At 32.2% G+C, this 16,464-nt stretch overlaps 2 protein-coding genes across 4 annotated transcripts in view; both read left to right on the top strand.

Annotated features, from left to right (window-relative positions):
• Positions 1–16,464, top strand: part of Dhc64C (dynein heavy chain, cytoplasmic) — an 897,235-nt gene that overhangs the window by 161,414 nt on the left and 719,357 nt on the right. The gene's annotated exons all lie outside the window — the stretch shown is intronic.
• LOC149375150 (uncharacterized) lies at positions 9,555–16,267 on the top strand. The gene is made up of 4 exons (XM_089590079.1): positions 9,555–9,647; positions 15,111–15,317; positions 15,702–15,876; positions 15,972–16,267. The coding sequence occupies exons 1-4, from the start codon at positions 9,555–9,557 to the stop codon at positions 16,265–16,267; spliced, it is 771 nt and encodes a 256-aa protein (XP_089446205.1).

Here is a 16,464-nt window from a genome sequence, read left to right as displayed (position 1 = left end):
AACTCCAGGAATTTTTCGTAGATTTGCTATTTATTGTTATTTTTAAGAACGTACTGAACAGCTATAATAATCCGATCAGTATGCGATACATCCAGGATCCCGTTAACTACTGTACTATAATAATGAGCCTTTTTAGTTTCATACAAAATCGTTTTTCAACTTTATTAGCGCACACTTCTAAGTACTCATTTTGGTTTTTCCAAGACATATAATAATTAACTTTTTTCATTTTGTCGACTTCCTAATACATATTCTGAGTGGATTTTTAAATGAGGGCTATATTTACTAATAAATTTTACAGTTGATAAAAATAAACCACAATTTTCGTGTTTGATGTTAGATTCTTACCCCCTAAGAGGTAAATTATTTTCAGATAAAAAAAGTACATCGTTTATCACACTATGTAAAATTTTTATCCACTTCTCTTTCTCAATTCTAATGTTTTGTTCTGAAACTTTGTCTATAAGGTAAATGTCCCTGTTATGACCATAAATTTCATCACACTTACTTCTTCAATTTTTTTTTCTTAATTGTGAGCTTTAACAGTAGAAATTTTGATATCAGCTGGTGCGCTATAGATTTTGCATTATTATTCTAATTTTTAAATATGGTTTTTTATTGTTAAAATACTTCATTTCATAAAAAGATTATAAGACCAAAATGTACAAAATTATAAAACGTTTTACCTAGTGTTTCATATTATGTTCCTATTTATGAAACTTTTCAAAAAACGTAAATTTAGTACAATATTTTAAGACAATTAAAGCTTTTTCACTTGTATAACCCTATTTTATTAAGTAAAAAAAATTATATTGCTTATTTGTTTACTAGAAGTATATAAATTCCTCGTTGAAGTTTGGTGCCATAATACGTACAGTTCAAAAGGTAGGTTATGTACGACTTTGTCCCTATTTATGGAATTATTTTAAAAATTGGTTATTTATTGTATGTAAAATGAAATTTTTCTTGTGAATTCATAAAGATACACAAGATATACAACTACCACAATTTTTTTTATCAAGTTAGTTGTATAACGAATACATTAATTTTCATATTCCATGAATAGGGACATGTTCCACGAATAGGGACATTAACCTTACCTGATGCAAATAAAAGATTACTTTTGAACTCTTTCTAAACAAAATAATTTTTAATATTCTAAGAACTACTTTCATTATTAGACTTTTTACTCAGTTCACTATCGATCGGAACAAACAACGTGGAAAACAAAATAGTCCTCACACCAATTTACCATTCTCGATCAACTTTGTCTTCGTTTTGCAGCTGCACTTTGAAAGTATCTTTCAGAAATTTATGATTTAACGAATCTCTGGGAAATCCCTATGAATTGTTTGGCGGACCTTTCAATGTAACGAAGTCCAGGCCACCCACATCAATTTTAGGGGCAAGAAGCAAAAACATAAATGGGGCCCCTTTTGAGAAAAAAGGAATTTTTTTATATGTATATACATCACAAATTACAGTAGATAACGTCTTACTCGGGCGATTTGATACTTTTGAACTAGAAAGGGGGGAAATGTATTTCGCACCTGTTCTGTTCATGGATAATCTATTCAGAAAAAAAACCAATGCCAAAACGTCCTGTCACGTATTACTTAAGTTCTATCATGCATGGGAAGACGGTAGATCACGGTCGTATAACCTTCTATATGTAGCTGTAAGGGAGCACTGTATTTTATAAAATACTAGTGGCCCCCCCGTCTTGGCTTCGCCCGAGACTTAATAAATAAAACACCGTAGTGTGTTGACATGTGATGTGAAACATTTTTAGTTAGAAATTTTACATCTATTCCTGACACTTCTCAGCACCAAAATCTTCTTATGAAAACATATTTGTTCGAAATCTGTACAGATTATTTGGTCAAATAATAAGCTGTAAAAATACAAAATAAATATAATTATGCTGAAAAGTACCGTGCGTTCCTTCTTTCTTCTTATGCCATAAAATAATCGTTGGCCATAAAGAGCCATTGATTTGCAGTTTTTCCCGTGTAATTGACGAAAAGGGATATTTTTGAAGGCTGTTAAGACTTAAATCTCCCAAAAAATATATAATAAACAAAAAATTTTATTCTCATATCTCACAACTTTATTACCAGAGCACTCAAGTCCTAGAGCTTAATCTATACATTTTTTATCGCCACAAAAATACAAATGGATTTTCTACTTATTTAAAAATCTTAAATATTTAAGAGATTACTGCAATTGTACAATGAAAACCTGATTTCTCACGCAATGGATTCTTTATTTATCGATTTTAACGCTGCTGTTTCAATCTTGATAAATTTTTTACGTCAGTTTCTTGACGTCTAAAATTGTGCTCATTAGATGCATTTGAAGTTCTTCTTTCAATTTGCCCTCTTGCGACTTTTGGCATGGTTAAAACTTTTGTGACCCCTAAAGGCTGTTTTCTGTCAACTTTTTTAAGTTCAAACATATTTGTTGGCAAGGTAGTTCGACGTCCGATGGCCCTAAAAAAGACCGGTGAGCTACTCAAGTAAACTCTTTCTTGACTGAAGTTTACAGCAATTGTGACTGCCTCGATACGTCAGGGTTATGTTCTCTGGCCTGCTGTTAAAGCCCGAGACTGATCGGGAGAAAAATCACTAAGTCCGAAGCTTTAGAGATAGTTGCAGAGATCTTTCCTAACATCTCTTGGTGTCAAGTCGAAGACATTGATGACTAAAGCACCTTTTTTTTGCAGACTCAGTCGTTTTGATGATTTAAGATAGGGAGATTTGTTCGTGATGCTTGCTTTTTCTTTTCTTTTTTTTTTTTTTTATTGAGAGGGAGACATGCCTTGATGCACTGGGCAAGGACTACAGTAGTGTGGGACTCAGTAGATTTCTTTTTTTTTATACCACTCGTAACCACAAACCCCTCCCCCTCCCGTGCTCGAAGCTTTCGTTGCACATCAGAACCGCGTTAGCATTGCTTCAGCGCCGAGCTACCTGGGAGATAATTGTATCTCACAGCATTAGCGAGTAAGCTCGCCATCAGTTGCTAGACGTTCTAATCCTCTCGATTCTTGAAAAAGACTTGGTGGTTTTGAGGACCAGCACCCGTTATCTAGTGCTTCGTTTTTTGTCTAAAGGCAAGATACTGCGTATACTTGACCATTTTTCAACAAGCCCTACTTGGCATTCTAATGTATCTTTTTTCAATTCTACGTGTTACTCTCAACAAAGTTTTCCGTACACTTCAAAGTTTTATTAAATTGCAGGAAATTTTTATCTGATTCGATAAATTGACAAATGGTAGTGGTAAAATTAGTATATGTTATGAACTTAAATATAGTACTACACAACGTACACTACACAATAAATTTAGAATCCTTTAAAAACTAGGATTGTGTGATTACATTACATGGTAAAAATTATCATCATAGTTTTGATTTTTCTAATTTTATAATTTTTTTCTTTGTACATAATTATAACAAGAGGAGTTGTATACAATTTTCTGATGTGTTATTTATTTCCTTCACCAAAAACACTTAGAACAGAAAAAAAATAGCCAGCTAGTAAGCTTTAATAAGCAGCTTTCAATTTGTACAGTAAAAGGCTGAAACTGTTGTCCACTTTTGTTGCTTTTTTTACCGTTATTGACACATTTCATGTTATACATTTCTATTTTCAGTTGACGAGTGTTCTTTCTCCTATAAAATGTGAATGTGTACAAATGTTCATCCGATTTAATGATATTTACATTATAATCTATTTTTTAAATATTATTTTGTAATCTATACGTATTTTTTGTGTAATAAAGTGAGTGTTCACTTAAAAGTGAATATTGTAAAAGAAGGCTGCCGTGATCGACATAACGCGCCCTTTAACGTTGGCATATAGGGAAATGGGAGCCTGGTGTAGTGGGGGCACACATACTTGGTTGCTAACTCAAATGTTTAGAAACACTTATTCCAGCAAGTGTGGGTGCTTCCTCTCCGGCTTCAAGTGCCGACTATTCTCGCTGGCGAGCTAGCACGTTCAGCTAAGCTCCTTCTTCTTGTTCGCGGACCTTTGAAGTAACAAGTTGCTCCCGCGTAGTCGATCCTGATAGTCAAAGTCGCTACAACACTTTTTCTGGCTGAGCATGCAACGCATGGTGTCATGGTCAGGGCAGCCTTCTCAACGCCGCTAAATTGTCGTGTGTATGATATAGCGAACGACCTCTTCGAGAAGAGGTGATTTTATTGACAAAAGAAAAGAGGTAATTTGATCAGCCTGCTTCTTTGAGGCCAGCTAGAACGACTTGTTTCATCATCGTCTCGAGCTGAACCCTTTTATAGTTAACTTGTTGGCGTTATCATCCAAGGCCAATTTGAGCGACTATCTTCGTCGTCGTCTCGAGCTGGGTCCTTTCATAGTTAACTTGTTTGCTATACCACAACTGAGGCCAACTCGAACGACTCGCTTCATCGTCGTCTCGAGCTTAGTTCCTTAACATTAAATTCTGAGAGTCGTGTTTCCTCGTAGCGAACTCTTGGTCCAATATCTTTGTACAGAATTTTGTTAAATACAGATTTTCTATTGTTTAAAGTCGAGTCTCAGGTCATGAAAGCAGAAAAGGTTTAAAAACAAACAAATATTTAGTGAGTCTCAAGATATTAGCGTTATGATCAAATGACACATTGCTCAGACAAAACTAACATTATGTTTTAAGTGTTATTTATTTAACATAAAACCCCGCTGTCTGTGAACTTCTTTCGTATTGTAAGTGTAATAATGAGCATCCTACTTATGTCACTTAAAGCTAGTGCCATATTCATGTGCACAATAAAAATGGAGAAGTTAAAAATAAAATCTCCATAGACTTGAATCTTACAGTTTTTTTGCCTTCATTAACTAGTGGGTAGTCGATTTTGTCACTAATACTTTTTTGTTTCAAACACAAAATGCACTGTTAACGTAACCATACTTTTGTAAGTAACCACAAGTTTAACTTACTATATGTGTTTACCACGAAAATTTATATGTACACAACAAAATAGTCTAAAAAAGTGCTACAACTACTTACATATGATGTGCTACCACATATATGCCAAATCCATCAGACCTAACTCCGTCGGACTTCGACCGATCTAGCATGATTATACCCAGTACTTTATTGTTCATGAAGATCCCAACAAGTTGTTAACTTTAATAAAACCGAAAATTTTCTTGCAATAGTATCAAAGTATTGCTTTAAAAATGTCAGAATTTGATGGTTGACGATGAAAAATAATTAAAATAAAAATTTTATTTTATGATTATGCTAATGCAATGAATATATTGCCTTTTAAAACAGCAATAAAAAAATACCCACATAAATTGCAGCTCATTTGACTGTACCATTATTTTATACATGTTTAATTTAAAAAAATCGAAATTTAACATGTAACCTTATAAAAAAAATCACTTAAAATGGCGTTCATATAATCTGTAGAAATCTCCTAATTTTTTGGGTACAAAAGAATACTTTTAGATAAACCTATCAAATTTGCAAAAAGATCCACAAGTTGGTTCTTTAATAAATTTATAAAGAGGGAATCAAGTATGCGTAAAAGCATGTATGTAAGTACATCCACATAAGAAAAACAATTGCTAGCTTTACTGCACACATTAGCGTTCCTCTCACTTTTCTAAACTGTTCCCCTCTAACTACGTGAAGAACGTCTTTGGGTCAAAAAATCACTTCAATCAGGAATGAAAAAATTAACAAAGTAATAAATTAAGTATATAGGAACAAACATTTGTTAATACATAGGAAAGCTGCTCTGTTAAAGTTCACTAATTTGTGTAAGGTGTAAAAAACATTTAACTAAAAAAGTTAGTTAATTATATGAATACATATATATGTGTATATATATATATATATATATATATATATATAAATAATTTAAGTTAGTTTATTATAGTTTATTTATTAATTTAATTCATAATTAAAACAAATCAATGAATATACAGTAAATACCAATTGACATTAAAAATAAAAATTAGTTATAAACCACACGATAACATGCAGAAATCGAATTTATATGTCGGGACTGCTCATAGCAGAGTGAGTAAGGGCCTTGACTAGTGAGCACATGATTGAGGGCTCAAATCTCTTCGGATACTACTTTTTTTTTTTTTTTTCTCTCAGTAAAATTCAAAATGTGTGATGGCGTGGCGTTGTGTGGTATAGAGAAAATCAGAAGTACGTCATGGGGGACAAAGCAAAGGGAGGAATAAAGCAAAATCCACTTGCATCTCACTTTTTTTCAAGGCCACCTATCCGAAATCGTTTATTTACCCTTACGCATAACGTGCCTATAGAAGTTCGAAGTCATTCAGAACTGCAAGTTCTTTATCAAGTGTTCCTGTAACATCAATCTTTAGAGCTATGAAAAGTGTTAATAGTTTTCAGACAAAGTTTGGTTCCACACCAATTTTAAGTAATGTTGAAGCTAGAATTGTATATTGAATTCTGCATCGCGGCAAAACAGGTGATCCAGTAACAAAGCCTAAATTATTAAATAATATACAGTACTACGTATTACAAAAAAAGTAGAGACTCCGTTCATCGATGGAAAACTTGGTCGTCATTGATATGAGTCTTTTATAAAACGCTATCATAACTCGACGATTTGAAACGCTCAAACTTTAACAGCCGTGAGAGCAAACTTGACAGATGAAAATTTGAAATGTTGGTTTAGTGATGTTAAAAAGTTTTGACAAGAAAAGAAGCTCTTGCATCTTAATTTATTGCGTGTCTATGACTATGATGAAACCAGTATATTATTTAATTCTAAGATGGAGAAAGTTGTTGCTCAAAAAGGAGCATCCACAGTGTACAAAGTTGTAGAAGGAAATGAAAAAGAAAATTTGACTGTTTTATTTACCTATGGTGCTAATATATCTAGAGCTCCTCCTATGATTTTATATCATTATAAGTAAAGTATACCAATTAATATAATCAAAGTGTACCTTTTGGCTTAAGTCTAGGTATGACTAAAAATCGATGAATTACCAAGGAATCTGTTTACGAATATGTAATCAATGTATTTGACAAATGGCTTACAGAAAAAACCATAGAGCCTCCCTTTATTTTAATTGCTTATGGACACTCATCACATTTTACAGTTTCTTTAGTGCAGTTGTGCCGAAATAATAGAATTAAACTTATAAGTTTGTTACCTATTTCCACGCACATCTTATAACCGCGTGATGTGGCATTTTTCTATAATTTGAAAAGAGTATGGAAAAACGTTCTTAAAACTCGGAAAAGAGAGAACAATGTAACAAAACTGCCAAGAGAATCATTTAGAATAGCTTTTTCACAACTTATGTCCTACCCTTAAAAATGAAAGTAAAATTATAGTTTGTGGTTTCAAAGCTTGTGGCTTGATGCCATTTAATTTAGATATCATTGATTACAATTCATTCGATAAGAAGAGAAACAACAGGTTAAATAAAATAACTCAAGAAAATTCGAAAATATCGAATAAAGAATCCAATGACAACCGTGCAGATTCCGTATCTCAGCTCGAAAAGACTTTGCCTGGCAATGTTCTGATTAAATTCGAAAACGCTTAAACTATTGGAGCTTGGACTGGTGAACTTGAATATAAAGCTTTATTGGAGCATTAATTGAAAATTAAAACAGGTAGCAATGAAGCAAGTCCAATGGGTATTTAGTTTTTATAATTAGCACATACTATTTCTTAAAACTTTTATATTTTGTATTAATATTTATACTATCATTTTTTATACTTATAATTTTATTTTTATTGAAAATTTAAAATGTGCTTTTATTATTTTTAGTTTAGAAGTTATTAGTTATAATTATTTATTAAATTTTTATAAAAAATGAAATTAGATTTTTTTTACGATAAAGGTTACAAAAATAATCATATAAAAATTTACATACACGCACATGTGTGTGTGAATCTTAGTTGAATCTTATAAATTTTTTATGTGGATTCTTATAATTTATGCTGTAGTAGTATAAAAAATGGTATAGGAAATAACATAACTATTGGAGACATTTTACTAGATCATGAGAATGTAATATCATTCACAAATTTAAACTACAAACCTATTCCAAGGTTATCTTTTTTTTTAATTTGAATTTTCATATTGATCAAGATACAGCAAACGAAATATAACTCGTTTAAAATACAAGTATGAATCCTGGATCACGCATGCCAGATGCAGCTGAGATTGCTGAGTGTTCAGTCTCTGAGTCAAATGCACAGTGACTAGTCAAATACAGTTTGGATAAATCAGAAATTGATTTTGTTGCATCAGATTGTTGTTAAGAGAGCTTGATAAAAGATAAAGAATATTCCTTGCCTGCTTTATTAAAACCTACATTTGTATCTGAACAAAATCAGGAACCAACTAGAAAATAAATCAATACCACAGAGGATAACCAAAAAATATCTTGTCCTCGGGTCGTTCCCCAGATAATCAACCGCTCATCGTTAGTCAGAAAAGTGGGTCTGGAGAATATCCTCTCTGTGAGTATGCCGTTGTGGCTGCCCGTACTCCTCAGGACTGTCTTCCCTGGCTTGCATTTGTAGTAAAAAATTCTTTGACGGTACTAGTCCGGCTGGTTGAACGGCCACAAAACTCTGAAGTGTTAAAGCACATTGCGCTCTGGCTAGGCACAGACACCTTTCCTGATATTCCGCTGGACACGTTATCGCTTAGAAAATTTTTTTATTGATGGCACTCGTCAATTTAGGTGGTTTACGGTGGAATTAGATGTACGTCGCTTACCCAATAAAGAAGAGTGTCGTCGGTAGCTGGGATACCTAGCTGCTCGACTAACAACTGTATTCTTGATGTATTGCTAGTAGACGACTATAGAAATTTCTGACAAGCTGCGGTCCATTACATTCACCCTTGCTTAATTCTATTGCGGGTTGCTTCAATTTTGAGTCAACGCCACCTAGCAGATCCTACTGAAGTAACTTGAAAAGCTAGCGTATTTTTGCAAAACTTTGAGCTTAGTTGTTGCTATTATTATTGAGTTTTTCAAGATAAAAACTATACTTGAACCATCTTGAAAGTGTCCACAATCAATACGCAAAATTGCAGCCAGATCGGTTAAAAAGTTTTCGTGATTAGCGATTACAACCATTTTAACGACTTTGCTTTATATATTAGTAAGATACAAGTATTTTACGTTTTATAATTGCAACTTTTCCCTAACACTCAAATTACTGAGGTGTATCGAAAAAAGCGTTTCAAGACTAGTACCGTTACTTTAAGCGTGCTTGTAACTAATACAAAGTCGTTCTAAGGATCGCAGATTCGATTCCCGGTGAGAACAGAATTTATCAAAAACTGTTGTTACCGGAAAAAGTTCCTACGCAACCCCGGCTTTTTTTGGGACGAGTTTTTCTGTAGAATTTTTCTTCAGAGTAATTTCAGGGTTTTTTTTTCTTGCTCACAAGTCTTGGGCCTGAATGAATGCGAAACAGTGCTAATGCTATACGTAGGGATTAGCGGATTTGATGCGCCAGTTAGGAATCGCTGGCCTTATAGGCGAGGAGTGGTCCTTGAAACATGGAGCTGGAGATAAGTAGAGATATTGCTTACGCCAACGCTGTGATACGAGATGACTTTTTAGCACTGATCGGGGTGACTCGCCGTGGCACAGTGGTCCCAAACGCTGAAAAAATTATCAAAATTCGTGCTTCACACGAATTTTCAATCAATTTCATCAATTTTGGGCTTATTTTACTCCTAAGGCCATAACCTTCAAGAATCCGTTTCCCTCCGTCCTGTGACGACTTTGTATATGTATGATTTTTATGTATATATATAGCGAATTTCGATAGTCACATTACTGTGTATACATAAAAACGTTGTTAAAATCAACCAATTTGTACCAAACTTAGTGTACGGGGGTTTTTGGGGTCACTGATTACGAATCTGTAGTTGGATTTGCGAAATTCAAAATGGCGGATCCAAGATGGCCGACAAAGTTTTCAAAAATCAACCGATTCGCACCAAATTTGGTGTACGGGTGTTTTTGGGGTCGCTGATTACGAATCTGTAGTTAGATTTGCCAAATTCAAAATGGCGGATCCAAGATGGCCGACAAAATTTTCAAAAATCAACCGATTCGCACCAAATTTGGTGTACGGGTGTTTTTGGGGTCGCTGATCACGAATTCGCACACTGGGAGAAGGATTTATTAACTGTTAACATTTACGTATATTGGAAGAAAATTAGTTGGCATATTCATAACTACCATGATATATTTTTTATCTGAATAGCCAACTGTTACTTTACAAATTTTCAAACTGTAATGGTAAACAGACGGTATCTTAATATTTAATACACCAAAGTTGAGTTGCACCTGGATCACGCTAGGTACGGTACGCGAGGCAGCAGAAAACTGGCTACAGTGATTCAGGAAGCCGAAAAAATTATCAAAATTCGCGCTTCCTGTGATTTTTCACTCAATCAATACGAATTTGGGCTTATTTTGTTCGTAAGATCATAGGTTACAAGGATCCGATTTCCTCCGAAGTGTCATCCATCATTATATATATGTAATCAAGGTATATATATAACAAATTATAACAATTCGCATTATTTATTGTAATAAAACAATGAAAAAGTATAAAAACGACCAAACACATGAGTTTCATTCTGTATATCGATGAAAACATCCCAAATTATGACTTAAGCGGGCTACATATACATATGTATGTAATAATGGACACACACACACTTACATACATATATGAGACGTTCTTTGTGAAACGGAACAAAGATCTGCCCAAAATTCTATAAGTCGTAAGAAATGTTTTATGGGCGCAAACTGTAGCTTAGTTAGGAGGCTTTCTTTTGCCGTCTGGCTTTTTTCCAAAATTAAAAATGGCGGACCAATATGGCAGCTGCAATTAGTCAAAATCACTCTAAGGTAGCTGTTTTACTTGATTTAAAATAATTTTGGACTTTCAAAAATCCAAATTAAGGCTTAATCATATGTATTTTTCATCGCTGATTACAAATTTATACTTATTTTTGATCGAGCACATCACTAATTCTTCCTAACCTCAATAAACTTCGAAAAAAAGTAGTTTTGCGTAGTTTTTCAACGTTTTGAACGTTAAAAAATTCTTAAAAAATGATTATCATGCGTATTTTTTATACCAAAACATGAATTAATACTCTTTGTTTGTCTACCTTATTGCTGAATTTTCCTAACCTCAAAAAACTTCGAAAAATGTCGTTTTGCGTAGTTTTTCAACGTTTTGAACGTTAAAAAATAATTATCATGTGTATTTCTTATACCAAAACATGAATCGACACTTTACTTTAGTCTAACATATCGCTGAATCTTCCTAACCTCAAAAATCTTCGAAATAAAGTAGTGTTGCGTAGTTTTTGATAGTATTATGCGTCAAAAAATTCTTTAAAAAATTAACCATCATGAATTTTTCATAGAATGATGAGAAACATTTATTACTTTTCATTGCGCTGATCACTGATATTTCCTAACCTCAAAAAACTTTAAAATAAAGCAATTATGCTTTGTCTTTGATTGTTTTAAAAGTAAAACAATTGGGATCTTGCATGAAAAATTCCATTTGGTCCGTCTTGTAGTGCTTTGAAAAATAATCGACACGTATTTTTTCTTTTTTCTTAAAAATAAAAATTGAAAAAGATATAGTACCTTGAAAGTTATGCTATTTTAATAGTTATAGAAAACGCCATATATACGTAACGTTGTAAAGCATACATTACACATATATATTCTACAATTAAGTACAAAAATAATGAACCCCAAAACATCAAAATCGGTTAAAAACTTTCCAAGATACAGCGTTTTGAAAAAAATAGCTAACGTTCACATAACCTCAAATAACGCAGAAACGGTTACATTAAATTTTCTCAAAATAAAATCTTGTCAACATAATATCAAAACGAAGTATTCCTGAAAGTTTCAAGAAAAAATTTTCATTTTTACTTAAGTTATCGTGAAAATACCAAAATGTATGTTTTTCACTATGTCGTTGTGACGTCACATATGCAGGGAGTATATCTATAGCTATGAAAAATAGAAAAACTTCAAGGTGCTGTATCTTTTGTAGTTTTTAATTTAAAAAAAAAAAGAAAAAATACGTGCCGATTATTTTTCAAAACTCTACAAGACGGACCCAATGGAATTTTTCATGCAAGGTCCCAATTCAGCACACATCGCAAAAATTCTTTTTTTTACTTCTGAATCGTAACACATATGTATATTTTATAGGGAATATCGCTGTTGTCACTAACCTTCAAAAACTTTTTGATTAAGACATTTTACTTGGTTTCAAACCATTTTCGTTTCAAAAAAAAATATTACTAAATATAGTACTAAATTTGATCTGAAAGAAACATTATTAAATATAAGATTTATATGAAAAAACCTTATTTTTGTTTAATATCCTTTTACCTCATGAAACGGATAACATATAATTATTAATTTAACAAATAAGCTATAAGGTTCTATAATAGATTTGAAGCACGTAGTAGCACTCGCGTTACAAGCATATGCTGATTTTAGACTTCGGTATTTATTAAGATTCTACTAGCGTGGTGGCAGTTTTGGTAGGTGGTTGTCTGTAAAAAAAATTTTTTCTCTACTAATTTGTTTCATGCCCATTGTTAAAGTGATATTAATTTTTTCTCTATAATTTTTTTATGCACATAAAAGAGGTCATATACATAAAAAAATTAATATAAAAAAAAATTTTTTACTTACAACCATACACATAAACTGCCACCACGCTAGTACAATCTCATTAAATGCCGAAGTCCAAATCAGCATATGCTTGTAACGCGAGTGCTACTACGTTATATTGTGAGCCGCTTGTTTGTGACAATGGAAGCCCTGAGTGTCAAAATAAAAGATATTATATATGTACTGAATAGTAATAAGAGCTTGTCATGGGAAACACAGAAAAGTATGGTTATAGATTTTCTTGTAAACAAGTGGAAAATTGTTGAAAGTGAATCCATAAGAAAACTAATTAATAACGAGTTGCGGAAGAAATTTTATAATAATTTAACTAGAAACATGCAGTCTATGTCAAAAAATAAGAAAAATTATGAGGATCTTATAAAGAATCACAAATTGTGGGCAGATGGAGAACTGACTCTGAATATAAATACCTCTACAGAGATACCTTCCAATGCGAAATCAGGTATGCTTAACAAAAAACAAAATTCTTAATGTATCCAGCCAACGAAAAAAGGAGCAAAATTTGTGAATTTATTAATAAAAAAATATAGTCTTATGTGATTGCAAACAAATAATATATGTATATCACATCAATATATCACACATACATATTCAACTATCTTCGAAGTTCTTACTTCTGCGGTGTGTCACATGTGACGCACCCCGTTTTTTTTCAAAATAAATGGAAAAGAGATAACTTCCTGCAACATTCTATTCTCCTTAACCTCTAACATTCTGCATACATAGGTAACACAGTCGGCAGACCAATTGCAACTTTTGGGGAATCATCAGAACCAAGTCGTTATCGTAAATTATCGGCTTTAAATGAGAGTGTCGATGATGATGAATGTTATGCACTTACTAAAAAAAAACTAAAGAGGTCTAGTAATAAGAATGGAGCTAAGCTGTTTGATACAATACTTGATTCCGAAAAAGCAACAGAGATGTGTCAAGTAGTAAACAATTCAAATAGTCGAGCATTGACACCAGAGGAGGCTGTAATGCTGATTATCGATGCAAATTTGTCAAAACGTGCATACCGACTCATAAGGTTGGCAGCCTTACACGTTGGTCATGATATATATCCAACTTACAAGAAGGTATATATATGTGTGTGTGTATATATATTTATATATACATAATACACTTTTTTTCATTTCATTCCTAACTCTCACAAGTACTTCAATTTACATATTCGCTATAAGTATTATATGACATCTATTTAAAATTATTTTTCAACAAGTAAGAAATCAAACTTTTTGTATTGATAAACTATTATATAATAATTTGAAAATGGTCTAATAAGGATAATTATTTTTCTACGTTAACAAAGAGCTTAAGATAATTATTCGACTGTTTCACTAGTGTAATTAAGAAACTGTATATTATTTACATTGAATAGAGTTTCAATTGTGACATGAAATTCGTTTTTCTCATTAAATTTATAATAAATCGCTACATGTATGCTAACTGTGTTGATATGGTAGGAAAGAAAAATATTGTTCTTTATAAAAAAAAATAAAAATAAAATAAAATAAAATAAAATTATTATTCACAAACATAAAAACAAACAAGATTACGACTGAGATCTCAGTGTAACATATAAATATTGTAATTTTTCTCACAATTGCAGTTAAACCATAAAATCTAAAAAATAAAAAACATTTAATAAATAATGTATAATTAAGAACCTGCTGTATAAATATTTCATTATGAAAACAAAAACAAATTTAATTTATCAATGATTCTACTATTTTATAGATATTAATTGAGAAAAAAACAGCCTACCCTGAGAAATTACTTATAACAGACCTCTCCTGTGAGGTACCTCTACAAAATTTAGTAGATCATACTGTTAAAAGGTTATTGAAGTATTTAGATCTCAAAGCAGATGAGCCAGAAGAACTTATATTATTGATAAAGTATGGATTTGATGGCAGCACTATGCACGGCTACAGGCAAAAGTCAACTTCAGAATTACAAGTCAATAGTAATATCTTCTGTGTATCCATGGTACCTCTAAAGCTGATTAACAAGAAAACCCAATCAGTGTATTGGACAAATCCAAAGTCATCTTCAACAATGTTTTGTAGGCCAATCAAAATTACCTATGAAAAAGAAACAGATCATTTATGCAAAATGACAGAGGAAAATATGAACTTACAAATAAGTAATTTTCAGAATATCTCTGTTGGTTCATTTTCTGTTGGGATAGAAATGATACTAACGATGATAGATGGTAAGGTTAGTCTTCAGATTCAATTTCAACATTTATAATTGCATTACGCTCTTCTCATGGACGTCCAATTTTGTCCTTCTTTATTAACGAGAAGTGTATATTATATTTAATTTTTTTAATTCTTGGAAATCTTTATAATTAGGTTTGCAACGCGCTAAATGAAACATCGTCTCAGAGATGTTTCGTTTGTAAAGAAACGATATCCAATCTGAATAATCTTCAGAAAATGGCAGAAGTAACTGCAGATCAAAATGCTTTAAAATATGGTTTTTCCATTCTACACGCAAATATAAGAATGATGGAATTGGTCCTCCATATATCGTATCGACTGGAGCTGCGAGTTTGGGCTGTAAGTATGTGATGACTGATCAGTTTAAACCATTACTATAAATTTCAAGTATATTATATTTTTGTATGAAAACTATTATCGTATGCATTTTGACGGTTACTGAAAGACGATACAAAAATTAAAATCGTTCTTTAGCTTAGCGCTTGAAACGGTTTTGTCGCATCGTTTGCCTGAAAATGTTTAAACATAATTTATCAAATTGATTAAAAAAAAGTATGATTTTAAAATGCACGAAAGAATGTTGGTGTGCGTGGGTATCAGTATATACTACCTATCTCTAATCAACTTGACTGGAATAGAATCTGGCTTAGATTATAAAAATAAAATTTATTAAGTACAACTTCAAAAAAAACATTCAACATCATTACTTTATCATTAATTTAGGTTAAAAAAAATAACAAAGAAAAGTTCCAGGAAAACAAAAAAAAAATTCAAGATGGTCTGAGAGAGAAACTAGGAATTTTATTTGACGTACCTACTCAGGGCTCAGGAAATACGAATGACGGAAACGCTGCAAGAAAATTTTTTAACAATATAGACGTGGTAGCAGAAGTCACAGGTGATATGCTAATTTTATATCATGGTGTTAAAAATACTCAGGTGCGCTTCGTAATCAAGTGAGAAATATCAACAAGATTTTATACAACATTGCAGGTTTTAACTTGGAACTACTGAGACGTTTTAAAGTAATATTGGCTGTAGTATCGTCTGGCGAAGAGATTAATGTAAAAGCATTTAAGGAGTATGCATTAGAGACAGCAAAAATATATGTTGAGAATTATGCGTGGTATCATATGCCACCATCATTACATATTATACTCATGCACGGTCATGAAATAATGGAACATTTCTTTTTGCCAATCGGTTTGCTGTCTGAAGAGGCGCAAGAAGCCAATCATAAAAATGTCAAAGGTTTTCGTGAAAAGTTTTCGAGGAAGCATTCTAGGTAAATCAATTTTCTTTTAAATGCATGTATCAATTTCTGTTCTAACATGAAGCATGCATAAATTTTTGTATACTATCAGATATAGACAGCCATCTGAACATAATAATTATAGAAAATGAAACGTTAATTAGCAGTAATTTTTCCATTTAAGACTATTAATTATTACATGTTTCATTACAACCATACAATGAACTTTTTTTA

The sequence above is a fragment of the Copidosoma floridanum genome, unplaced genomic scaffold, assembly GCF_036245765.1.
Source record: "Copidosoma floridanum isolate Cflo_tuat_1 unplaced genomic scaffold, Cflo_Japanese_pri ptg000011l, whole genome shotgun sequence".
Classification (NCBI taxonomy): domain Eukaryota; kingdom Metazoa; phylum Arthropoda; class Insecta; order Hymenoptera; family Encyrtidae; genus Copidosoma; species Copidosoma floridanum.
Note: the sequence above shows the minus strand (reverse complement) of the source record. Positions and strands in the feature narration are given on the sequence as shown.

What these genes read in the sequence shown, in the direction of transcription:
- LOC149375150 (XM_089590079.1), top strand. Translation starts at nt 9,555, where the DNA reads ATGGAGCTGGAGATAAGTAGAGATATTGCTTACGCCAACGCTGTGATA. An exon ending in GGGTGACTCGCCGTGGCACA is followed by an intron (nt 9,648 to 15,110) that starts GTGGTCCCAAAC and finishes CTTTATAATTAG; the next exon opens with GTTTGCAACGCGCTAAATGA. An exon ending in CGTGGTAGCAGAAGTCACAG is followed by an intron (nt 15,877 to 15,971) that starts GTGATATGCTAA and finishes ACAACATTGCAG; the next exon opens with GTTTTAACTTGGAACTACTG.